Source organism: Eufriesea mexicana, unplaced genomic scaffold (assembly GCF_001483705.2).
Source record: "Eufriesea mexicana isolate 0111107269 unplaced genomic scaffold, ASM148370v2 scaffold1902, whole genome shotgun sequence".
In the NCBI taxonomy this organism is placed as follows: Eukaryota; Metazoa; Arthropoda; class Insecta; order Hymenoptera; family Apidae; genus Eufriesea; species Eufriesea mexicana.
The window spans coordinates 181,343-208,729 of record NW_016909996.1 but is presented as its reverse complement, the minus strand read 5'-3'; the positions used below and the strand labels follow the sequence as shown (position 1 = coordinate 208,729).

General features: G+C 39.2%; 1 protein-coding gene across 2 annotated transcripts in view; it reads left to right on the top strand.

Annotated features, from left to right (window-relative positions):
* Positions 1-27,387, top strand: part of LOC108549362 (GTP-binding protein RAD) — a 76,669-nt gene that overhangs the window by 40,482 nt on the left and 8,800 nt on the right. For both annotated transcript variants that reach the window (XM_017902716.1, XM_017902715.1), the window contains one exon: positions 10,543-10,758. In XM_017902716.1, the coding sequence (XP_017758205.1) occupies positions 10,543-10,758 (216 nt within the window). The remainder of the gene's footprint in view (positions 1-10,542; positions 10,759-27,387) is intronic.

The window sequence follows — 27,387 nt, the reverse complement described above, 5'->3', positions numbered from 1 at the left end:
AATCAGTATCTAAGAAAGATATCGTAGCATTCTTCTGTAGGAATATTTTTGATTGACAAATATAAGGAATAGAAGATGTTGGTTTATTCCAATATATTATTTATTACGAGCTAAAGAAACTTAGTAGTAAATTACAAACTAAAAGACTAGACTAATGACTGATATCATCACACAACTGACACTCTCACATCAACTCTTCTTCAAACTCCGTAAAGGACTGTCTTAGGACATCCCTTGTACTCTCATTTAAATCATACACTCTGTCTTCTTTCATACTCATGTTCTCTTTCTCAATCACGCATTTCTCATATTCTTACTCTCCGTGGGTCACGTATCCTAAACACTCAGAAACCTTTCGCTCTTCACTTATATTCGATACAGTCATAAATATCCCGTTTATCCGATCCTTGCACACGGTCACTCGTCTTTTCCATGTGCACTCCAGACGTCACTCTAAACATTTAGCCTGAACCCTAGGCTGCTGTTTATTGCCCATTAAGTTAGGGATAGGTAGGCCCAAATGTTCCTTTGCATTCACTCTCAAACCCTAGCGTTCCTACACTTCTTCATCTCTGTCAAAGTATTACCTCTATCTTCACAAACATAGTTAGTAACATCGTTCACCTTCTCAATTATTTCTAGGAATTTTTCCTAAAATTCTTGCCAATTCCAAAGGATTTTTATTGGAATCGTTGATCAGTGAAAAATCTTTCACGACCAACAAGCTCAAAGCAAACGTTTCATTTATCGTCAGATTTATCGTACTTCGTATCCCTTCGCGCACAACCCTGACAATTACATTAGAACCACTTTTACTTGCTCTTTTATCAATTTCACTAGCTATTTCACGACTGTAATATTTATAATTCCGACAAGCTCGTCCGTTTATCAATTCGTCGATCGTTTTCCGCTCGGGGAATTCGTCGTTGACGTATTTCGTATTTCAATCACGTGTCGCGTTACAGAGGAAGCAAAAAAAGAAATTAAAAAAGGTACACGCAATCGCAGACGCGCGCACATCGAGGAGGAAGAACGTTGGAAAATAAAATGCCGGCGAGATAGTCGTCTGGCTGAAGATTAATCCTTTTACAGCTTCCTGTCGAGTTTGCGATCGCGGTGAACGCTTTTCAAACGCATTGTGATTACGCGTGGCGCGCTTAGAGCAATTTGGCAGGCTTCGTGGATCGTTCGAACGTTTAAACGTGTATTAATAGACGCTGCTTCACCTATTCGATGGCCAAATCCGTGCACCTGTATTTTCCTTTATGGACCGTTCCCCCTCTCCCAGTCATCGGGTTCGCGAGATTTCTCGCCAATTTTGTTCCCCAGTTTCCTTCTTCGAGGACTCGCCAACCTATAACTCGTTCGCGATAACTAAAATCTACCAACCCAGCTTTGACGATCAAACTGTGTTCCCATCCTTCAGCTTTTCGCTGTTTCTTTCGGGATGAACATTTTTCTAGGAGAATCGCGGTGTAGTTTTACACTCGTATGAAAGGCGTTCCTGTCTGTGCATATGCTAGGTTTCAGTCGGGCTTTGATACGCGGAATCCGGAATAAAACAACGGTAATTTCATGCTGCTCGAATCCTCGCTGTGGACTTTGAATTCTCAGAGAGCTTTTGCACGCATTTTCCACGAGTATTTATCCTTTCGCAGGCAGCTCCCACTCTCTTCGTTCCCCAGTCTTTTTCTCTCGATGCAGCTATTACTAAAAGACACTCGGGCTATGACAAGACACGCACTCTGTAATATCAAACACCCTCTTTCGCATCTTCATCCGCACGCCTATTGATCCGTTCCAAACACTCTTCGTTCGCTTGACAAAATTCTGTTACTCTCGTGCCAGGTGACGAGATGACGCTCATCCAGAACTCGTTCGGTGTTCACTTAGTCGTCATTTGGTCAGAAATAACGATGGATTCTGTGATAGATCAAATGTAGCATCGGGATCGTTTCCGACACATTTCTGTTTACACGGTTTCGCGAGATGATTACCAGAAACGTTCACTGAAATCACGCGTAGCCTGTCTAACAGGAGGTTGGAAATTGGTGTCCCAGGTAGATACGCTATTACTCTCAAGGATCTATCAAGGATCGAGCGACGATGGTTCGAGATGCTGAATTTTCGCAATTAAACTACACGAATTAGGAGGACGTGGTCGACAGGAACTGCGTTGCAGTTCAACGTAGCGGAATATTTAACCGCGATTGCCAGCGTTTCTCGATGTGGAGGACTTTGATTATACTTGTTCCGTGTTCAACATGAAAGGAAGAACCTTCGTGACATTTTGAAGCCAGAGGATTTCTCTTTCGTCCCTGCCTGCTGATTAGGTTTTCAATTTTACATTGTCCTGTCTCAGCTTTGCTTTTAGTCCCGGGTTCAGTTGCTTTGTCGTTACAATGGATGCTCGGAAATTTTATCGTTTTGGAAGGTATACCTAATAGTTTGGAAAGACTGTATTCAACATAGCAAGTATAGTATCTTTCGCTCCAAATTTTATTACGAATCTAAATTACAAATTGGTAAAATAAATAAATAAAATGAAACAGGTAATAAAGAAATTATTTCACGGCTACCTAGCTTCTCCATCGATAGGAAACTATTTAAATGCAGAGTTTAAATGTGAAACGAGTTCGTGAAAATCGATTAAGATCTAATTTTCGAACCGACCTGTTGCCACTGCGCAACTTTTGCTCAAGTGTCATCGAGTTCTGGGCAAAAACCAGGCCAGAAACCGGATTGTCCCGTAGTCCAGGCACCCAGTTGTCTCCACTAGATCGATTCTTCGTGCCTCGTCGATTCGAGCACCCACAAGTAGCGCACGTCCGTTTGAGTTTTGCGCGGACAGGACAAAGCCGACGACGGATATCGGTATTCTCAGCCGTTAAACAGAACGCCTGTTGTTCCAAACGTGTCGCGGACACCCACTCCGACAGAGACGCATCGACTTTATCGTACTTGCATTAATGCAATACTCCATACTGCACCGATACCAGCCGAGTTCGCCGACGAATGCGTTAATTTTGCAGACGGATCTACTTGGATGGGCTGAAGTTGATACTAGTTTCGTGGTAGTTTCACGGTAACGTGTAGGTAGTACTTCATACTAATCCTACCATGACAAATAACTGGTGGATGCAAAAATGAAAGAAGGACCTTAGGGAAAATGGAATAATAAGTATCAAACGTGACGTTGAGTACGGAATTTTTAATCAAATTTTAATTTTAAAGAACGTATTTTAAAAGAAAGTTTAAAGGTTGTTATTTTGGCCATGGTTGATTCAGTATCAAACTTGATTGGATGTCATGAGAAAATATTCTTTCAATTGTGATCCATGGCGAATTATAGTATATATTTGAAATAGTTATATTTAATGTGCCTTCATTAAAAATTTCTATGCCAAATTAACGGTGATTTAATTAATTACATTGGAGGAAAGATATATTCCATAATTATTATATAATTATTCATATTTCATATCATCAGAGATCGTACAAACGTAATACGCAAAGGGAATATAAAGAAATTAAAAAGTACGTAAAAAATATTTTGTTTCGAATTCGGATGAAAGCTGAAGTATTACACTGTTTCAAAAAGAAGAGTGGTGAGTTTATTGCAAAGTAGAACAACCAATTCTATGAAGTAAACAGTAGTGATTACCAAGCTTGAAGCTTCAAATTTGGCAATATTATTAGTGGCAAGCTTAGGACCACCGTGTGTCACATAGACAAAGCTTATCTACCAAGCGGAAAGATAAACAGGACGTCAAACGCAAGTTTGGCGGAAGTTGCGTTAGCAGAGAACACGAGTAATCCCTCAGGAAAATTTCCCCTTACACTCCAAATTAACGTTCAGATGCTCACCAGTCAAGACCATCTGGGATTCAGTTAGCTCTTCAGCCACCTTCGATCATATTCCTCTTTACCTTCCTCTTCGATTCTGCACCAACTATTTCCTTTTGATCAAGAGAGGATCGACGCACAGATCTCAGGGAAGACGCGACTATTCCAAATTAAAGTTCGAATGCTCGACTGTTAAGAGCATCAGGGATTCAACCAACGCTTCGTTCCATCTACGATCCAATTCCTTCCTCTTCTTTAAATTTTTCTATAATATTACCCTGTTTTCTTTTGCTTCCACGAGAGGGTGCAATCACTACAAATTACTGCTCGAAAGTTCAGTAGTTCAGTCGATGAAAGATTCATACGGCCAACTTCGTATCCTACTTTCCACTCTTTTCTTTAAATCTCCCAATTTAAAGGTGAGACCAGAGACCACAGCAAGTGAAAGGTTGCAATCTTTCGAACTTAATAATACAATAAACATTCGATATCCAAGATCACCAATGATTCTAACAAGGATTCTCTCTACTTTCTGTCTCACTAATTGTCTTCCAACATTGGTACTTCATTTTCTCTCAACCAACGATCAATCGTCTCTCAATCCAGGTAAAAGAATCCTTTCAACTTTTTATTCCAATATTCCATCCAATTCCATCAAGGATCCAAACAATCAGCAGTCAACCATTCCCCTTCGGAACAGCTCCTTTTCCTCTGCTCTCCACACTTTTCAGCAATGTTACACCATTTCCGGCCGATCAGTCGGCACTTGCGTGCAGATTTCGCGAAAAGTCGCGATTCGAAGCGCGACGTAAACGCATTAGCGAGCGTTAACGTGGTCGACCAACGCGTTTACCCTCTGGCCTTTTGATCGCGGTTATTTCCGCCACGGATTTCGTAGTCGATTCGTCTGTAGATTACACCCGATGTCGACGGCGTCACTTTCGAGAATCCATTAACGCTTTACCGGCTGCCATTCAGAGGATGATTCCTTCGCAAACATTCGGCGAGGTGAGGCAAGGTGTCTGTGAGTAGTCCGGGGACAGTATTGGAACTTGTCCTAAGGCGGACTCTGTTCCAGCTTTAAGTGGAGCGCAAGATGAGCTTGTTAGCCTGCCGTCGACTGTAGGTCGGCTTAATTCAAGTTGAAATTTAAGATCGTGCCGGTGAAATGCGTTTGAACCGTTCCGGATGACGCATCGGCGCGTGATGGGGGTGGTTTTCCGAGCTAGGGTTCGTCCTTAAGCTTTGAGTTCATTGGGATTAAGCGAAAATTTACCGAGTCAAGATTAATTTTCAAGCTTTGACTCGTATATGGAGATCGAGCGAAGATTTATCGAGTCCAGATTAATTTCCACGCTTGTATTTTAATATATTATACCAGAACGTTATTTGTGGTGTGTATAATACAGGGATCGGTGATTTATTTCGACGCGTGATTTCTATTTATTATTATTTTATAATTAATGGTATTGTACGAGAGTTTTGGTATGATACATCGGCGACTGCCAACGAGGATTCTCGTTTGGGTATGATATATGTCGGCAACTGAAAACGGGGAATCTCATTTTTTGGTCGTTTCCCGGATAACGACGTTTGCAATTTTGCGTAACCTTTTATTTTTCCGCGACAATCTGCGACGTTATTTAAATATATATCAACTTGGAAAAATAATTACGGTTTTATCGCGTGCGTGCTGTAATAATTGCGCGTAACCAAAGTTAACGGTGACACAGGAAATTTTAACAAAGCTTTTGACGGTCGTCGATTTATTAAATATAATGCGGTACATGCATTGCTGGAGAATAAAAATATCCGACATTTATTCCGCAAAAATTATTTATTTCATTCTGTATACGTTGGTCGATGAGGAAGATAAATTCTATTCGACTCTAATTAAGTTGGAAGTTTAAAAAATTTTGTCCTCCATTTAATTTAGATTTTCTATCTGTGAAAGAAATTTCGAGGGATTGTTAGCGTCCAAAGCGTGAAATTTAAACAACGTCTACGTTTTCTAACTGCGATTGATCGCGTTGTAAACCCAAGAGAGTGCTAGACATCAAGCTGAAGCTGTTGTGGAAGTACTTTCCCTCAACAGGCTCGAGCAGAACGTGTGCAAAATTCAGTAAACTACCTAAGAAACTACTCATCGCTCTTTCTGTGCTTCCATTTACATTCCCGGCTCTCCACAACACCTTGAAAACGAGAATCTATATATTCCATCGCGTTCGCTCGAAAATGGAGAAAGAGATCGGAAAATTCGTCATTCTCGATTTTTAGATGGCGAAATTTTTACGTGCATTTTAATCGCGAGTACTCGAGAAATTCTCGGATTATTAAATTATCGAGCTTTTAAATTTTTAAACTCGATGGCGTCTGGATTTCATTTTTCAATTTTTAAGGAAAGCGTAATTTAAAGTAGGTATTTTTTCTACAGGTTAGATTGGTTTAACCTACTTTTCTGTTTCCACAGAAGTCTGTTTCATGGTGTTCTGTGCACTCGCTGTGTACAAACCATGTTCCCAATAAGTCATTATCGCGAGCAAACCCGTCGATACATACAGCGTGATGCAAATTCTGTCTAACTAGGCTATAACTATCAGCCTGGGATTAATGCTGCTATTTTCTCGTGAAACGCGTATACTTTAATGAGAGTCACACGTGCCAGAAATCTCCAGGATAATTGGCATTGTCTCGTTTCGATAACGAGACCGTTGAAAAAGCCTAGAAAAATGAGCACTTTCTTATACGAGATGCGTGGAAATTATTTAGTAGGTGCCGTATCTGTATGTGTTTAATTTTCGAATTTTTCAAAACTTTGCCGCTGGCACGAGTCATAGTAACTTAAAAAATCGGCAGAAATTCTCAACAAGCAGGTTACAACACAACCGTGATGTTTTCATTGGGACCTGTCTACAAACCACGTCTCTCACCCGTGAGACCCATGTTTGACCCGATTTTCTTACCACGAGTCTCGCATGATATTGTAGGCGAAGTTAGATATACACTTCATTAAATTTCCAAATATATTTTTGAATAATGATCTTTAGAACATGCTTGCATCGATTACAGAGTGGATTATCAGAAATCACGGTTCTGTTATTCGATATGTACCAAGAATCCAATTTCAAAGTTTATATGATAATCCTGTATATTATTATCACTAGTATATATAACATCGAATTAAGCGAATTTGACTCGTTAGTTTTCACGGATCATTCTGTTATTAATATTCTACGCTAATAACTCCATCGAAACTTATCATATAAATAATTTTCTCAGGGAACTTATCCAGACCATATTGGCAAAAATATAACCTCAAAGAGTATGAAGATCATTTATTATAAAATATTCAATAGTCTTAAAATATTATTACAAATTTGCGCATACAAATTCTCCAGACACATGGCACACAATGATATAAGTTTACCGATATTTCCAAATCATTATCGATATTTGTTACCCAAGAGATTCGGATTCAACAGCCGAGACTCTTCGGACGAGTAAAGGAATAAACGGTAATTTTTAATACAACGATGATTAAATCGGGATTTCATATTTCATCGGAATGAAACGTCGGCTGACTTTTACGTTCCCGTGGACGTCCCATCTCGTTAATTTCCTTGTCAATCCGAGACGCACGCAAACCGATTCAACGACGTTGCAATATTATTAGCGAATCTCTACGCATATCGACCGACCGTTTCTGCGCTGAAATCCTGTAACTGCGCATTTCGCAGGACCACACGTGGATATCGACTTTTACTTCGTAACGCTTCTGTGCCGACGACAGCCTCTATTCAATTACGAGCAATTCCTTCGTCGTTAAATGTTCGATGTACCCATTTTCAACAGGTGCCGCTCGAAATTCCGCTATAATTCGGCAAAACTGCCAGCCAGGCGAGAGATTACGCTTTTTGTCCTCTTTATACTCGGATTTTACTCTGTACTTCGTATTTACTTTATATTTTACAGTCACTTTTTCACTCCGGCTCTTATTCGAGTTTTATGATGAATTAAATGTCCGTTGAATGAAAAAGAAGCGAAAGTTTGTAAAATTGATTAAGTACATGTAACTGTGTAATCAAGACGATAATGTTAAATGCGGAATTTTTAACGAAAATTTTAAAAACGGTCATAAGATGTTTTCAAAATTTTACGTAAAACATAACGTATGTAAATGTCATTGTTCCTTAAATACCCAATCGATGAATTAGAAATAACATTGTAATGTTCTCTTAATGAATTTCTCTCGATCTCATCGTATATCGTGATTATTTTTCACGTAATTTCATAATTTAAGGACGAACGTGTGTACAATACTAAGACGTAGCAAATTCTCACGTACGAGCCGAGTGTGTCGTCGCGTGTGGACAGCTTCGAATTTATCCCGCAATTAAGTCAGACTTATTCGACGACTGGTTCAGTCAGTCATCAGACGACTGATGCAGCTGAAGGCGACGTTCCGTTTAATTTCAGTGTGTCCATTCGTCATGGACGTTCGCAATCCAATTTGCGTATTGCTGGCTACCATGCATATTGTTCCCTTTCAAGCGTACTTTCTCCCATTTCTCAGCCATTTTTCAACGCGATTTCAGCGAAAAGTTTAATTATTTACTCCACTACTCGTCACGATTTTTTGTAATTAACCTTTTCATCTCTGCTACATTTTTACTTCCCTTTCTCGTTTCATGCGTTTCAATTTTTCGTTCCATCTGTGGTTCTGTATAACAGGTTGTTCAGTTTAGAATGGTCCAGGGCAACCATGTTTATTCGATGTTTAAGAGACTGTGTTAATTCTGTTAAATAGAATTTATATTAAATTTTGATCAAATTCGCGAATACATGGTCGACAGAAATTAAGACATATCCAAAAAGTTACCACGAGACACGCGGCTAAATAGAAACGAAGCAACAAAGTGAAATCTAGGTCTTCTATTTAAGAATCCAAATCACTATATATGAAAAATAGTCCAGTTCTTAAAATAGTCAAGGCTGTGTAATAAAATTTCATTTTTTGGGTCATATTCGATCCCAATGAATTTTCTCGATAATTGCTAGTGTATGTGCGCAGTCGATGGAACGTTAAAATAATTCCATTATAAAATGTAATTACTCGGGAAGGATGATAGGATCTGTTATAATTTCGAGACAAAGAAAAATCGAGAGAAATACGCGAATCTGTATCTATTTCCTTGAATTTTTTCGCAGCACACGCGAATGGCCGTGACCCAAAAATCTGCGTCGGGAATCATGTATTTTTATCATTTCATTTATTTACAAATAAACGGAAGAACGAATTCCGTTTCACTCGATAAACCAATAACCTCATGAATATTTAATGGTATTTCGAGCTTTGAACGTAAACGAGGAGCTTCTTATTTATTTACTTGCTCCGCGTTTTCTTCTTATTTTTCTCTTTCTCTTTTTTCATTACAAGTCACAAAACAACGTACATAGTACGAATTTCGATGATTTCCACGAAATCGATATTTATGTTCCATCGAATACTTCTAGCTAGCTATTCGTCTTTCCTTATAACGCTCCATGAATGTTTAAAAATTTAAACATCGCTATTAATGTTATCGTTTCAGACGAATAATATGCAAATAATATATGTAATAAATTTAGGTTTAAAAAATAATATACATTATAGAAGTTTACGATGATTTTATGTAAATTTGCATTGATAATATCTATTTATAAATGTTAATATAACGTAAACGATTAAAATTGATAAATAATATGTAGATAAAATGAATATATTCTTTATCGAAGATTTTAGGGAATTCTGATAAATTATATTATTTCCGTATTTTATGTGGGATTAGAATTGCCGAAGTATTTAATTCTTAACTTGAAATTTAAGAAACGACTCAATACGAGAATGACAACTGGAATGAAATGTTTTGTCTGCTTGTTCAATATCCATTAGCGGATATCATATATTTCGGTCCACAAGATTTAATTAGACAGCTGTTAATGAATGAGTTCTTTGAAAGACGAAGATTCATTAAATGGTATTCCTTTTACAGTTAGGAAAACAACGAAGGGGTTGTCGAATACCTGGAGGTATTCTTGTAGTATCGATTCGCATAAATGCTAATTCCTGGAATGCTTTTATCTCTTTGATGTAATTTAATTCTTGCTTTCCAAGCGCGATCCCGAAGGGAATCATTTAATTGTCTTCGTTCCTGAGAGTGGGAAAAGTGTTAAAATTCCATTCTGCCTTTCCAGATTGCGCATTTGCTCGTTAGCCTCACTCCAGCAATTTTATTCATTTCAGATAAGTTCTTTCCTTTCTTCGGTAAACTTTCAATCGCGCAATTCTCCAGTGAATCCACGATAATTCTTCTCTTAATAATAATTCCTTAATGATAATTCCTTAAACAATACATAATCAATATTTTTATAGTCTATTTGTTAGACTTACTCTATATTAAAAATGAAATTTATTAAATTTATAAATTTTCGATATCTTCATACACAATTTTGGCAGATAGCCCTTCCAAAAATTTTCTCCATCGATTTCTATTATTCCATAATTTCTTCCCAATAATCGATATTGGAGATGAATATTTTTGAATCTTTTAGTTTCCTTCTTAATTTTTATTTCATAATAAATCATCTTTATATTTTCCAGGAACTTTTCCTGCAATTTCTCTCGACTAACCTTATTTTGTACTCTTTCTGTCGCAGGTCTCGTCAACAGGGGCGACTCCTTCAGAAGACGAAGATCGAGGTCGAACTCTCTGGCACCCGCGGACCCCGAAAGCGAGGAGAAGAATGCTGTTCCAGCGAAAGAGATCACCTCGTACACGGTGGCGATTCTGGGTGCGAGGGGTGTCGGAAAAACCGCCCTGATCAGCCAATTTATGACCAGCGACTGTATAAACGCGTATGACAGACAGAGAGGTAAGAGACACCGTGTTTTTCGGGGATCTCGTATCCGCTGCTCGTAAAGCACGCGAGCCGTGTTTAACACAAGAGGCTGAAATACTGGACGACTCGACGAGAGCGAACCAGATTGCGTTGATAAAAGTAAATGAGAGTGACGAGGAATTTTTGGGGTAGCTCGAATGACGAGATTTATAACTTTATTCGAGGCAACGTAACTTTTATTTAGTCCCAAGGAACGAAGATGTTCCCTATCCTTTCTGCCTCTGCTTTTTATTAGCCACGGTACGAATGTACGAGCAGTAAAACATTCATTTATTATTTAAAATATTTTATAGGCATCCGATATTTTTTCCCGGGTTAGTTTTTACAGCGAGAGGAGTACTTCATAAACCGCAATTTGTTTAATATTATTTTAATCGATATTTATACTTTATTTTAAAAATCCTTCGAATAGCTTCGAATTTAATTCCATTACCGGAATATTCATTTTTATAGTTGAAATATTTTCGCTTCGTTCCGAAACTGCCATAACTCACTCGCCGCTATTATTCAAACAAGCTCTTCTCCCTCGAAATTTAAAACGTTATCCACACCGATCAAAATGTCGGATTTTATTCCCAAGGAAGCACACACTCGTGTCGCAACACGATGCACGAGCAACGAGAACCCAAACGCTCTTTTCCACCCTTTTCTCCACCTTCCTCATCAACCCCGAACCGTGACCGGAAACGAGTCTTCCAGCAACTCTTCCGAACCATAGGAAGATAATTAACCTTCCCAGAAATTCCTCATTGTTCTATCCTTCCGTTTTCCAGCCCTGGTATCTCCCCTTTTCCCGACCTTCCTCCATTTTACCCGCCACTTTCATCGATCCTTCCTTCCATCCACGGTCATCGATAACGCTGCAGTCGCCAGTGAACCGGTCAGGCTTTTGCTCGTTTCCTTTCCTATCTAGCCGATTTGCCACGAGAAGATGAGCAAAAAACGGAAATTCGAGCGAGACACGGTGATCTACATCCGTTTTTCGGTGTGTCAGTTGGTTTAACCAGGGTACAGTGGCTTGTTTTATGGCTTGGGTATCTGTTTGCGATATGGGTAAGATGGATTTCCGAGTTGGTCGAACAGAAGGAGAAACACGTTACTAAACGCCTCGATAGTAGTCGCACGAGTCACTGTCGCGACCACTATCGAGGCCAGGTGTATTCCTCGATGTGATAGTTCTTCTTAGATAGTTCTCTTAGTTTTCTATTCTGACAGAAACTTCGTCTCACAATTATTATTCTTCGAGTAATAATCCATTTTCATGAACTGTATCTATAATCGTCATCATGACAGTCACGAATTTGCTTCCTGTCACGTTCGATGCTTAGGATATTTCCAGCGTATTAGAGGCGAATAAGCTCTAGCTACGTCACTGGCGCGAGATTGGGAGACAGTTGGGAGACTGTGCAGAGGTCTCGTGATATCATAGCAGCTAAACAAGAGCCAAACCCACGAAAATTGCCAAGCTATTAAATAACGAAGTGACAAATCCAGCATTTCCGATCAAATCAATCGAATTTGTAATTCCAGTGAGTTCGTTAAAGAATGGAATACTCGGTCGACGAAGTTAAACGAAATTAAGTCTCGGGATAAATTTGCACCTCAACGCTGGGGCTGTGGATTTTACGAAGATTAAAGAGGCGAAACAGCCACGGTTTCCGGCTTCCGGTGCAATCGTGTCTCGTTCTTGGCGAGCATCCGTGACCTTTTTCCCTCGTTTCGTCGGAGAAGTCGCGGCGACAATGTGCCAGACGATGGCAGCTCGCTTTCGGACCGGTTCGCGGTTGTGCGTGGCTTTATTTTTGGCTTTCACGATGAAACACCGAAGAGACGTTACGTAGAGATCGGGTCTGGTTCTGGTGTCGAGAAGGCGAATCCGTCGCTATGGATTCTAAGGGAGAAACGTCACGGTGGATGGATGGATGGATTCGTCGGTGGCTGACAGCTGGAAGATTATTATCGTACGTCACTTTGGTCTTAACGATGATCAAGATGGAGAAAGCGGGAGTGGCGAAAATGGTGGATCGAAGCTGTTCGTCTTGGTCAATTACGGCGGAGACGAGTTCGTGACTTCTTTTCGTGCCATGCCAATTTTTCGGCCTCGTGGCTGGTGAATTCCGTTCGATTGGCATGCGTGTTTAGGTCGAATTGGGATTAACCCTTTGGCTATTTGATAAAATTGGGTCGTGTGGTTATACGAGTGTTCTCAATTTTTTGGTTGATACCTTTTTCATGTAATTGTCATATATTTAATATAAATTTGTTACAAAACGAAAAATTATATTCGAGCTATATTTATTATTAGGTTCGATGTACTTGACACGATTTACTGTATGAGGAAACGTTTTATTCGATATAGATTTATTATTAGATAGATAAAGAAATACGATTTATGTGTATTCTTACATCGCTTCGATGAAGATATATTACATCACACGAGCAGAATTGCGAGATTTCGGATCCTTGACCGTACGACGTACAGTCAGACTATTACTCATCGTTTATCGGTAATTGTATCTTTGAGTAAACGGACAGAAATACTCTGTATCATACTTTGGACACATTTTCGAATCTCTTGATAATTAATTACCTTACATAATCATCTTGGAATGCAGTTAAACACGAAGCAAACATGGAAACAGCAAATATAAAAGCAACAGAATAAATAAAAAGGAAAAGAAAAGAAATGTGTTGACTCACGGGCAAACATTCGCAACAAAATCCTGAAAATAAGCTTCACATATACAAAATGATTATCAAGATCATATGAATATATGACACACAATTTGAAGCACTATAATTTCAGATACTACGCATGATTGCCGACACTCTGTGCAACCGTACATTCTCACTTCCGTTCTCAATTCAATACGTGGTACAACCGTAATGAGGATCTCCGAGGATATTTAAAAATTAAAATAGTAAAAGAAGAAATTGGAAGCTTCTCGAATAAATGCAAAGTCCGACTGGGAACACCCAAACAATCTGGCAAACAACCTATTTAAAACAAATATCACCAGAGTGCACGAAACACACCCAAATGATCTAACAGTGTAGCTTGTCCACACTCGGATACCATCCATTGGGAGAGTACCCTCGCGTTAACCTAATTAAAACGATAAAATAATTTACTTAATGTTTTCTAAAACAAATTTTAAATTAATTAGGGGGTAAAACAAAAATATACTAATTAAATCAGTCGAACAATTCTAATTAGAAGTTTCCTACCCACGATAACTTCATTCGCTAAATTGACAACGAATAACGCCATTAAATTTCATTAAACCCAAACACGAAAACCATACTACCCTCTCTAAGAAAAGAGTAAAAGAGGAAATAATACAGTCTACGAGCACCAAGTTGATCTACCTCGTTTGAACACTCAATACAGGCTAATGAGAACGAAAGCAGCGAGCGTTGGACGCGAAATTACGAGAAAAGTGACATTTATGTCATCCGTGAGGAGCAACTGCGTCTCATCAGAGATGCGCGACATTTTTCTAAGTTCGTGTGTGGTCTGCTGAAAAACGAGTCATCGCCTGCGAGACCAACGTGAATCATCGATTTATTTCTCGTGAGAGTTCGCTGGCAAGTGTGTCGATGGTCCAACGCACGATGGACACTCTCTCCGACTGCGTCGCGACGCCGTGCAGCTTCAGAGCCGCAGCTTTAGATCCGCAGCTTTAGAGCCGCAGCTTCCACCACGGAAATACCCGCGTGTCGCAACGGAACCAGCGCGTAATTACGCGCCGCGTCGAAAATAGGGATTACGAATTTCGCGGCCGATCCCCGCGTATCAATTTCACGACCAACAGTTCCGACCAACTTACAAGGAACGTATCCAACTTGCATACGTTAAATTTGACGGACTTGCAGATAAAACTGAAAAATTGCAGAAACGTACCCTCTATTTTGAGCTTGATTAAGATTTAGCGTAACAAATGTGAAAAAAGATTCGAATTTTTAATATATTATTTAAACAAATTAATATTTCTTTAAAATTTGTACGTAGTTACATTCCTTCATTTCAAAATGTATATTTAGGAGAAAAAGTTTTTTCTCTAGCCCTTTTGGTTCTCGAGATATTCCAAAATATATATACGTCTTTGATTCCTAACTTTGGGGGTTGTTTCCACCATATTGGTATAGACGATGGCTAATAGAAAAAAGTACGCGTCAAATATTTTTTTGAGAACTATCTCTCGTATAAATTTCATTAAATTCGGTATGCGGATTGGATACGTTCCCTCGTTAGATCTCCTTTAATCTCGTTAATCTCTTTAAGCTTAATGGATTTTACACGTTGCGCTTATTGTTACTGGAACCAAGGATCTTCTACTCTTCTCGCAATTTTGGTTCGTTCTCTTCTGCACAAGTCTAAGCTTCTTAATGCGTGAAACTTGGGACATAGTATTTGCACAGTATGTTCCAAACTAATCCATTTTAAATGCTCGCGAATTTACGAGAAATATAATGAATTTAACACTAATCCTACCACGACCCAAATGATCATCTTTAAACTTCTGATCTAAAAGTTCGCATTTAATGTTATCGTTTTGGTCACTTGACTGCGTGACTCTCATTTTCCCTTTTCTCATCATTTGACCGGTCCTGGTGGGTTTAACGTTAAACGAAGTTATATTAAAAATACGCATTCACGTAGAAACGTGACAAAACCTCGATTGCCCCGTATCAACAAAATTTCCACGCGAAACAACAGTCGATATGTCGACTCCGAAACAAGTCGCACTCCATTTTCAGCCTTCTCGTTTATCTCAGCTACCCATTCCTCGCCGATTTCATTGAAAGGCCAATTAAAATCTCTCTTCCTTTCCACGTCGCACAATCACGACACGAATCCACTTCATCCCTGTCCCTATTTTCACACCCAGTTCGTATTCCAACAACCGTCTCCGAATTAAGACCATCATCCCGCAATGGGCAAGATAGCTCATAGAGAAGGTAGAAGCTCGCCGAAATAACGGCGACTGACGATAATAGAGGCACAATAGAAGTCTGGCAGATACTCGAAATAGATCGGTTGACGAAAATAAAGCGAAATGGTTTGTAGCACTGACAAACAGGTCTTCGTGTCCGATTAACAGCCCTTGGCCAAGAAAGCTGCTACGTGACTGCAAACGCATGCTCGCGGGGCCGATCGAGCCACGGCTCGGCGCTGGAAATCGGTTGCACGCGAAGCTCGATTCTTTTACAAATAATCCACCGGCGTTCTCAATGATTTACGTGTTGGCTCGTCAAACCTCGCTGGTTTACGTAAGCTTACACCGCGTGTTTCGATTCCCCTCTGGCTAGCCAGAGTCGATCTTCTTCGGTGAAACGAGCAACGTGGCGAACGATCATCGCGTAAATACGTCGCTTGTATTTCCATCGATTACAAATCGATGTGCCTCAACGATCTTCTCGTAACTGGTCCCTGGTGATGGATTTACCTGGATTCTTTTCTTTCTCCCTCTTTTCTTTCTTCGTTGGTTTCCTTCCCTGGGTAAGGAGGGAAGGGTTAGCTTCGTAGGCTCTAAGTTTCGACGATTTTTAACGCTTTACTATAGTTGGGTTTATTGTCTGAATTTCTATTTCAAGTACTTTTAGACAGAGTATATTTAGGAAGGTTAGGTACACCGCAGAAAACACCTGCAACATAGAAAACAGCCTGAAGGAGATTAAAACAACCCAGACCCTACTGTATTATCTGAAACAGACTCTAAACTTCACTTATAGACGCTAATGACACACACAATGGTTGATGCGATTTTAATAATGAAAAATATATTTAATGTAGATTTATAAGGATTTTTATATCGTTTTGACGAAGATATGTCACATGGAAGAGAGAAAGGACTAAGATAAAATGGTCGAGGTCGTTGTCGATTGGATTTTTGTTGTTTGAAACATACACACTTGCCTATGAATAATTTTGGTACGTCAAATTTACTTCCGCGTTGTGGAAGTTTATACACGTGTTTTCAATAAATTATAAAGGGTCTCCGCAAATATAATTTATACAATATTTAGTTAATAAATTATTTAGAATATGTCGGAGTATAATCTATACGTTTTTCCGGTAGGATTTCCTTCGCGGTATTTCACCTGGATCAGGTCACATTTTCATCGTAAAAGTAGGTAATTTACGAGACGCGTAGAATGATCTTTAGCTCGTGGAACTTTTTAGAGAAGTTAATATATTTTTACGTTTCGGATAGACTTAAAATCTTCCCGGAACTTATTTCGTGCGATAAATTTACACTTCTGTTAATATCCACGACCATAAACCATCATATACTTGTTGATCTTGAATAGTTTTATAACGCCGTATTAAATAGCATTTCCTAGAATTTTCTTTCCTGAGAAATACCTTTGCAGAAATAAAGCTCTAGGGAGATTTGCCATGCAGATTGTTTATTAAGATTACGCGAAAAAAGAAAAGTTAACGGCATCGATATCGACAGGCTGTCGATGTTTTCGTTGAAACATCTCTTCTTTCATATATTCGCCGTGCTTTACGCGAGAAACTTGGATTCAGGAAAATTTTTCCAGAGATATCGAGCACTTTGTTCCTATTTTCGTGTTAGAACAATCTTTTTTCGGTTGGTGCTCGCAATCCGACGAGATTCGACGAAGCAACGAAAGGTGAAGGATTTACGTCGAATCGTTACTATAAACGCGTGTAAAAATATTTTTAGTTTCGCAAAGCTCCAAACGCGATAAACGCGCAAAAGTGCCACGAAAAGTCTGTCCTTTTAGTTAACGTTTTAGCAAATCTCTCGAAAAGCAACGGGAAAAACTCGAAACTCTCGTTAAAACTAAATTGCACGAAAATCGTTATGTAGATCGGTAGCCATTTTGACTATCTCTCCACTGTTCTTCACCATTTTTTCGTATTCTTATCCCTCGAAGAATTAAATTCAATCTTCCTCTTTCATTTCATGATATCGTTGATTTTAATTCGCGTTAAATCGATTCGAAGATCGACTTAACAACGTAGAAATTTTTCTCCAACGGCGCGAAGAGTTTAACGAGCTTGAGGGTGTATGAAATTTTGCGTTAGGCGCAATGAAGATGCCTGGCAAATCTAATACTCGTAGAAATGGTGTCTGGCTGACGAAGATTGTGCATCGCGAGAATGTTAGCGACGAAGCGAATATGTTCTTCCACGTAATCTTCAAAGCGTATTCTCCCTAATGGCGTGACATTTACATCGACAATGAGCTGGAAGCCTGCACAGCTTGACTGTGGGTATCCTAACGAAAGAGTAGACTGAGGAGAGAAACGTTGTGAGAAAATCTCGTGAAGTATGATTCGTTAGTTTAGTAGCTTCTTAAATTGTTATTAACGACCGTGACTGTGTTAACACGGTTTCAATCTTATGTAAACTCTCCTTTATCTCGCGTCAATATCGTCTTACTTTATCCGTTGAGCTTATGCAAAATTATGTAGATCCGAATTTTTTAAAGCACCAATTTCTTGTTAGTTTTAATCGTTATAGAGGTTATTAGGTATCAGGATAATTTAGTAAATCGATGATAGAATGTGAATGATTTTTGTAAATTAATTTGATCCTTTAATGCTTAGTCATTATTGCAATTGCGTGGGGTTTATTTATTTCTGAATTAATTTTCTATTTTGGTGTATTTCTATTGTCACGTACCAAAAGTGAAATTAAATAAATACCCGACTGAAAAATTTGGTAGAGCATTTCTTCGAGTTAAAGGGGAAATAAAACCTCGCGAAACGTAATTCGTTTTTTTGTTGTATTACTACAACTGTCGAAATTCTCTGTTCTCGCATTTACGTTCACGTTTTATTATGAGCAAATTAAGCGTTCGTGTTACGAGCGTAAATAAATATTCGCGATGTTCGAAGAACAAATTATGTATTAAAAAGAAGAAAAAGAATAGGCATGAAGAGGTGGATGAAAAAGGTACGTGTCACGGAAGAATACTGGTATTTTCTAGGAAGCTTAACCGCGAGCGATGCTTGCGAATTTTTATTTTCTGGAAATATGTTGAAAATACGGCTCTCCGTTTTGACGGCAAGAAATTGCGAGTCTTCTTGCCTTGGAAAAAGTTTCCTTGAAAATTCATCAAGATGAACCAGTTTTCCAAGAAACGTAGCTTTTTCGCGAAATCGTTAATCAAACCGCGAATCGTTATTAAATTATGAAATCGAAGCATGGAAACACAAAGTAAAAATAAATAGGGAAAAAACTTTCTCAAATATTCATTAATTCGATAAAATAAGCATTCGGGTTTATTCAAAATTCGACAAAAATTTATATCAATTTGACACGTCACTGTTCACGTTTATTCCATGATCTGGGAAAAAATTATATTTTTAGCGATATTTAATAGCGATATTATATTTCTCTCCTTCTAAGTGTCGGAAAGTTTTTACATTAGTATAATAAAGGTAGTATTACCGTCTCTTTAATAAATGTTACAATGAATTCTCGGGATTCCAGTTCTATGATTTATATCCGGATTTTCTCCGGAACAATAGAATTATAGTTACAATTGTATTTGCTATTAAACATTCTAAAGTTACATACAATGTTGCATGATACCTGAATACGGTCGTAGAGTTACTAGAAGACTAAGCTAATTTATCCAGTTTCGTAAAAGCATATTCTTGTACGTACTTGTAAACGACGTTATACTTGGATACAATTCAGCCGAGAATGTGTCATTTGGCAAAGATCTCGAGGGAATTAATCCTTTGGAGGATTACAAAAATAAAAATAAAAGAAGACCATTGGAATATCTCATAGAACGTTTAAAAATTCAGCTTTTTCCAACTTTTTCGATCCTTTTTTTTCATCAACGTACATCCCCATAATTACGAAAGTGATCTAAATCATATTTGCACCTACATTTCACTCGAAATATTCGAAGTTTAAATATATCCGAGATTAAAAGAATCGATTACTACAAAGTTTCAAACCCATTTTAACAGCTCCATCTTGCTCGTATTTTCTAAAGAATAATTTTATTTTATTATTCAAATTAACGTAAATTAATGCAACACGAAATACAAAGTGAAATCGTTTCTTTTAGATTTTCTATTTAGATCGTGTTCATAATTATCGACGTATATACACCCAAAATAGCTGCAAATTTATAATTAATTACTAATCGTAACGATAAAAAATTTTCCATCTAATTAACAGTACACTTTGTCCTTGCTTCACGTTCTCTTCAGCCATATCGATCTTCTGCGAAGTTTACTATCTACCCATCTAATTATTTTAATATTAACCCTGCCACAGTCTCTATGCCCATTTTTAAACTTTCCATTAAAATCTCGACATTCGATGTTACTGCTTTGATCACCTGACTTTGCAATTTACGTCTAATCAGTTTTTCAATATCCCCTCTAACTTCATTTTCTTTAAAATTCCTCCTCTTTTAATTTTTCATTCAACAGCCATCCTGACCAATGGTCACGAGTGTAACGTTAAAATTGCATTATATCGTATCAGTGTATTTTCAAAAGATAATTCGCTGATTTCCCTCCAACCGCAAACATTTGCATAGCCAAAGCAAACCCAAACGTCACATGGTAATCGATCAACCCGAAGCGAAATAATCTCAGGAATGCTAGAAATTCGGCCACTTTCGCACCCAATCGGCCCCAGCTTGGTTAATTTTCCGTCTTCGTGACCAATTATCGCCACGAATCTGGGCTTGCTTCCGAGGGGCGTAGCGCCGCCGAAAACGTTTCCTTCGCGACGCAGCGAATAACAGAGGAACCTGCAGGCGTATCTGGGTCGAGAAGGTAGACCAGTGGTCGACGTGAAATATCGCCGTGACACAGAGCTTGCTTTTCACCTGCTGCAAGGGCCAAAGCCTTTCGATCGACTATACCCGGCGCTGCTCTCGAGCAACTATTTCACTCCACGCCACGTTATCACGAAGTTGTCTGAGCGTTGTTCCTCAACCTCTCCTTCGATATTTATGGCAAACGGTTTCTTCTGGTCTTCGGAAAAGTGTAGGCGAAAACCCGGGATTGGCGAATTTTGCGGATGGGAACCACGATGTTTCGCTTCTTAGCGAGGCTCGTGTCGATCGTCCTTTGTCTCGAGTTGGTGATGAAAATTGGTAAATTTTTCTTTTCCGCGAAAAAGGCGCTTCTTTTTGCATTTTATAGGATACAATTACAGTTTTTCACGGATCGATTTTAATGCGAAAATGTTGTCGCCCGTGGGGTGAATGACGTCTGTTCGTTTTCGCTTTGGGGTTGAATAAAAAGGAAATATTTTCTAGGTGACATCGATGCAACAAAAATAACGTAATATCTTAAGCAATATTCTACGAGGACTTCGATTCATTTGAAACCTATATTCCCAATTTTCTGTAGATCTTAATACATTACCGAGGTCACTTTATAAATTTTCCACTTGTGGTCTTAAGCAATTAAAAAGTTAAATCGTTAATTGTCTATGAAAATAACGTTGCACGCTGTCCCATCAAAAAGTTCCTCTTTTTGAAGGATGTAGGTCAGGATGAACATCTCATCTGCTTAGGATCGAAAGCACTTCAATTACATTTCTCTATAAAAGTATCTTTGCTGTATAATTTGTAAAATGGCGGACCTCGACGTCTTCCAGTCCTCGGAGATTCTCGACTTTCTTCTTTCTCTCTCGCCACAAATTACCTTTGAGTCCCTTCGCGTATTCGCGTCTTTTCTTAAACTAATTCTGACGAACTGAATCTGTTCGATCAAAATACGCGTGTATTTCGTGTATATCGGCGAAATTCAATCTACCGTTACAACAAGGCTTTAGTCGACTTACAAGCTACGAATTTGTGCCAGCAAATACCGTAATGGCCACTTCTTGCATGCGTATCGCAATGCTTAACCAGCAATGGCGTCCACGATGTTTCTCTTAATCATTGCACTGTACGTACGTGCATTTGAATGCACCGTTAAAGAAAATTACTAGCGAAACGAATTTGCCCTTTAGCGTAATAAATGCAGCAAGATATGCTACAATGCTACAGGGACAATGATATAGGATTATTTCTCTGGGCATTATACGAGGCCATTTTGTTCTCCAACGGATTAAAATTATTCACGTAATCTTGCTCGTGGTATATTATTCAATATAAATTTCAGTTAATTTATGTCCGAATGATTAAACTAGTAAGCTACGTTAATCTATATTATTCATAATTTTCTCTAATACCCTAGGATTATTTTGATGTACGGTAATTAATGTCGTTGCGCGGCCAGATTACCATTATTTTATTCAGGATTGGTTCACCTAATCGACGAAACTTTTTTTCTTTCTCTGGAATATTAAAACCGGAAGATCGTCGATGCTAATTTTGTAGTCGAGTACTTTGCTTTTGACGAATGTGAAAGACTCCACAGCCATTTCCAGTTCATCGTTTCGACCATAACATTCGCTAATGGTATTATACCATTTGATATGCGGTATCTCTTTTACTGCCGGCAATTTAATTCTGGCAGCACGCGATCGCGGTACAGTGCAGCAAGAAACTACGACGACAGTCGACTGAGAAAGGATCGGGAAAGGATCTGGAAAGGATCTGTAAAGAATCTGGAAAGGATTTGAAAAGGATCTGGAAAGGATACGCGTTGGAAACAGAGCGACGTTCCTTTGCCAAGTAACAAAAACCAACGTGGAGAGTAAATCTCAGCTGTGCCGGTGTCCTACATGCGAAAAATGGTAACGAGTTTGGCCGTCTCCCTCGCGAATCCTGGCGTCCATTTGTCGCTCTGCATCCTACGAGGTAATGTCACCGGAAGCGGGTGCTTGATACGGAAACGCGTGGCCCGACATTTCCATAAACGCATGATTTGTGGTCATTTGCAGTCGAAGCGAGTTTCCAAACATACTCTTAGCCGTGATTTAAGCTTTCGTGTGGGAGAAAGATCGATAGATCTATCCGAATTCGCGTTTCACATTTTTATACATCTCACCAATCGATGCGTTATTTTCAACTCGAATCTTTCTCTTATGATGAAATACTTTTTAATTATCAAGATCCCGCGTATATCTACCTTCAGATTACCCAAACAACGATTTCAGGCGAATTCGTCTTCAGCGAATACGAAGCCATTCGCGGAGGCGAACAGCTTGCCCGTTTTAAAGTGACCAGTGCACACAGAGTAGCCAAACATCGGCGGTAATTAGCGGCTGCTGTTCCTCGATCGATTGTCAATCGTCTCTAAACAAAGTTATATAGGGTCACGGTGCTTGGCAGCGACATCATGGCTCGTGGTTTCGCTTTAATCCCATGGCTGGCGCAACAAATCGTGCGTGTTCTCGGATTACGATGAAGTACATGTGCATAATAGACGGGTAATAGCACGATGACCCTGCAGGCTATTCCGTAACGAGGCTGGATCGATTTAACAACGCCTGTCTGGTTAAATTTTTATCCGGCTCGCCGGAAATATAGCCGATCAAGGTGACGGTTCATCGGCAGCTCTCGTAATTGCATTCGATAACTCAATGACTCGTTGCTTCGTAATTTTTAGCCCGTTTCTTTGCTCCCGCGACACCTTTGTTCGTGCTCCATTACACCTGGCCTTTCGCCCGAGTTTCAGCGCACGAAGAAATTCGAGAGGCCAGACGAATTAAAAAGTCGAAGAACGATTTCTTAATTGGTACGCCGCGGCGAGAAAGTTGGCCGAAAGTTTGACGTATTTTGATGGAACGATGCTGGCAGAAAGGCTATTGTTAACGGGAAAATACGTGGTTACTCCTTGGAAAATTCCTGGTTCGCTGGCTTTATAGACAACACGGTTTTCAATGTCGCGAGTAATCGATTAGACGTTGTTATTAAAATTAAATTCAGGTCTCTTTGTCGAATACACACTTTTACACATCTTTCCAGTCTTCCGATAATTAATATTCATTAATCCGTCGATATTTCTGACTCTTCGAACCAAATTTAAATTATTCCAAATTTCCCGTAATTTTCACATACCGGCTATCGAGCCTTCTATTTTAAAAGCGTTTAACGAGAGCATGATCAACAATCCATTCGAGTTCCACTGAGGATGCGACCAGATACAGCTGTCTGTATTCAGCTCATCGACCCTGGCCGGTTTTCCTGCAGTTCTTGCTCAATTACTAGCTTCGAAGATGCTTTGTTTCGTATATTCGAAGGCGCTATTAGATACATTCGAATCGAAGTTACCTTACCGTTTGCTCAACGAAGTTTCGTTAAGTTTTCGAGCGAATCGAAGTTGCCGCTTCGCCGGAAGCGGGAACGCGCGAAGCATCGACGAATTCGTCGATGGCAGGTGCTCCTGTAATTACTTGCAACGAGAACGTCCCGGTCGATCGCATTTTCCCTGGAAAACTTGTCGTTTAAACGCGGCCAACGTAAATTCATGGCAAGTTCCACGAGGTCCGTGACAAGTTCTGCCGCGCAACAACCGGTTTTCGCGTCGACTGAGATTTCGTAATTGCAAGTTCCGTGGTCCTGGAAGGAAGAGGATAGTTGGGAAAAAAACGGGCCGACAAATTTAATTTAGTAACTTCGTTTTTAGATTTGACAAGGACTCGATGGGTCAAACTTCGTCGAAGCTCGCTCGAGGTATGTCGTAGCTAGGCGTAATCCGAGCACCAGGTGTAACGGAGCTAACATACAACAGTATACGGGAGGCAAAAAATAACATACAATTTTGCTATAAACTTTCAAAAAATCGACACAGTTCACAAGAAACTTTGAAAATTTATAATACGTAAGAAATGTGTTAAATTTAGTACGATCTTAAAAGTTAGATGGTAATTTATTTTTTAACAACTTTATATTAAAATGCTATTGGTACTATCTATCGAATAACGAAGCTGTTTCAAGTTATAGGTGATTTAGAGAAATTTCTTATAATTTTGCGATTAGCATAAAAAGATACATGAGAACCTATATATGTTAATAAAATGGAATTTTTATTTATAATTCTATCATTGTCAAATTCATATGTAACCAACGATCTTTATAGCGTTATTACTCACGATTTTTGCGTCTTGCATTTCACTAGAGACCTAGTGAGGCTTTGAGAAAGCCACCACCGCTGTATCCTTTTTGGAGCTCTTGACCGATCATCGATCTTCCTTAGAAGGGATACGTGGCCATTCGCCTAAGTCTTCGGTACGCGGAAGTTCCATAAAGGTTCTGGGGTTTCCGGCATGATTGGCCTCGGTTTGGACCACTTTGCCTCATCCCCCGAATTTCCCTTCGAAACTGCCCGCTTTATGACACGTCTACGCTGTCGAGGGTCGCTGAAATCGAGTTCTTAGCGATACCAAAGCACTGAATTCTAATTTCGTTCACCAGGCTGCACGCGGCACATTCCGGCGGTAAATTCGATTTTGCAGCGAAAAATATTTCGTCAAGTACTTAACGCGATAAATTTCGTCGCGTTAGGGTCATAAACCGCCGCTTCGTTCGAACCCCGTGACGCATAATGGCTGCACCATTTTGAAAGTAGTTTATAATGAACGAAGTTTTACGATAAGTGGAATAAATAATGGGAATATACAATTTGCTATCGTGCTTCAACAGAATGTCGCTGTTATCAGCGTATAAATCGAGGAATAAAATTAATAACTCTGTCACTCGAAATTAGATCAATGTCGTTAGAATTTAATCGGATCATCTTTGCCTAGCATATCGCGAATTAGATCTTTATCGTGAAAACAATTTATCGGATTATCTATAAATAATTTTAACGGCCAGTAATCGTAAATTATTTTTAACGCGATTAAAATTTTCTAGTACACAGTTTGCCAATCTGATATCGCTATTTTAAATTTTCCTCCGACCAAAGCTTTCCCCGAATATTCATAAAATTAAACATCCACGGTTTGTTCAGTAATTTAATATCCCGTCGTAATTAATAAGTCGACTCTTACATCTATCTCTACGTGACCTGACTGCAAATTAATTAGTATACAATCGCTGATGTTAATACCAGTAATGCAGTTATTATGTACGATAATTACAGTCGCGAGATGAATCGTGTTTCAAATTTCTCATCGGCATTTTCGAGAAATAACGAACAGCTTTCGGGCCAGCGAAATCTTTCATTACCGATCTCATTCTCGAGGAAAAATTGAAAAAAGGACATAAAAGTGAGTCACGATGTGCCTTACTTTTGTACAACCACCCTATTCACCCAAACGTCTTCGGTTTAGTTCTCGACTCACCACTACTCGCGCGCTAATGTACACAAATCGCGCATACGCACGCACACAGCCCCGCGGCAGAATAAACAGCATGAAATCATGCACGAATCTCTGGCGAGGTTCTCGACGGAATCGTTAATACGACGCTTTAAATACGACGCTTTTAATAAGACCACGGTGTCATTAACCTTCGCGATCCACTTAACGACCGAACGCTCCCGTTCTTCGCGACGACTCGCTTGTTTTTCGAATTTCTCGCCTGAATTTCGAATTTCTCGACGTGATTGCGTTGGTAGACATTTCTACCCTGGCTGTTGTACTTGCGTTTTCTTCAATAATAATTTATAAACGATACTCCGATCGTTTATATGCAACGCTCGATTTTTGGCTAAAATAAAGTATTACATAAAATATAAGAACGTTAGAATGTTCATTCTTATCTTAAAAGTTAGGTTAGAGTATCCCGAGTTTATCAACGTCCATAATTATAATTATTTGTGTTTCTGGACAATTATAACTGGTCATAAAAATTTAAAGATAAGACGCCGAGCATATTTTCTACGTTCTATTTTTGCGTATTTACAAAACGTTCTTTATCTGACACGAATTATTCACACGGTATCGTATTCTGTAGGCTTGCTTGGTGCTGAAACCCTGGAACAAAATTGTCGAAACAGTTTTTATTTCGATTAAACCGAGAAAATATTCCTCGGTAACGTGTATACAGGGTTTTACTGCCGCGTAGCCATTGCTCGCTTTTCTAGTCCCGACAGTGCCGTAGCTACGCGTAATCCCATACCAAGTGCAATACAGCAAACATGTAACAGTGCACAAAAAAACTAAAAAGATTAGTTTATAATTAAGTTATAACTAACTTATAATTAGTTTATAACTAATATTTCAACTTTGATGCGTAGCTCTTAGCTTGGCATCGTTTCTCAAAAATTGTTTTTCGGAAAACGGTACCAATTACCAGGTCTCACCACGTGGAGGTGGCTACGCATCGAGACCCGACATACGCCCTAGTGGCGCAGCCTACTGGTGCTACCTGTATCAAAGGTAGTCTAATCTAACTTGGAGCGAAAGAAGTTAAAGTGACTCTACTGACACTTTATTTTATTTCGTGTCGTACAAAGGGAATTTCGATTCGGTATACTGAAACTCTACTGTCGCAACGCTAAGATATTTTCAAGTTCCCATAAAAATAGGGAATGAAATATGAAACACGCGAGCAAATAGAAAATCGCGACGCGCCCGAACGAGATCGCGATTATTCGAAAGACCGACTAGCCTAGGCGATGTACTCCCGTGTACAGAGATAACTTCATACCTCGGCACCCTCCCGATCGGGCCTAGCTCAATTCCAGTCACTGTCGCACTCGCCAAGACTTACACGTGGACCAAGGATAGTCCCTGAACCA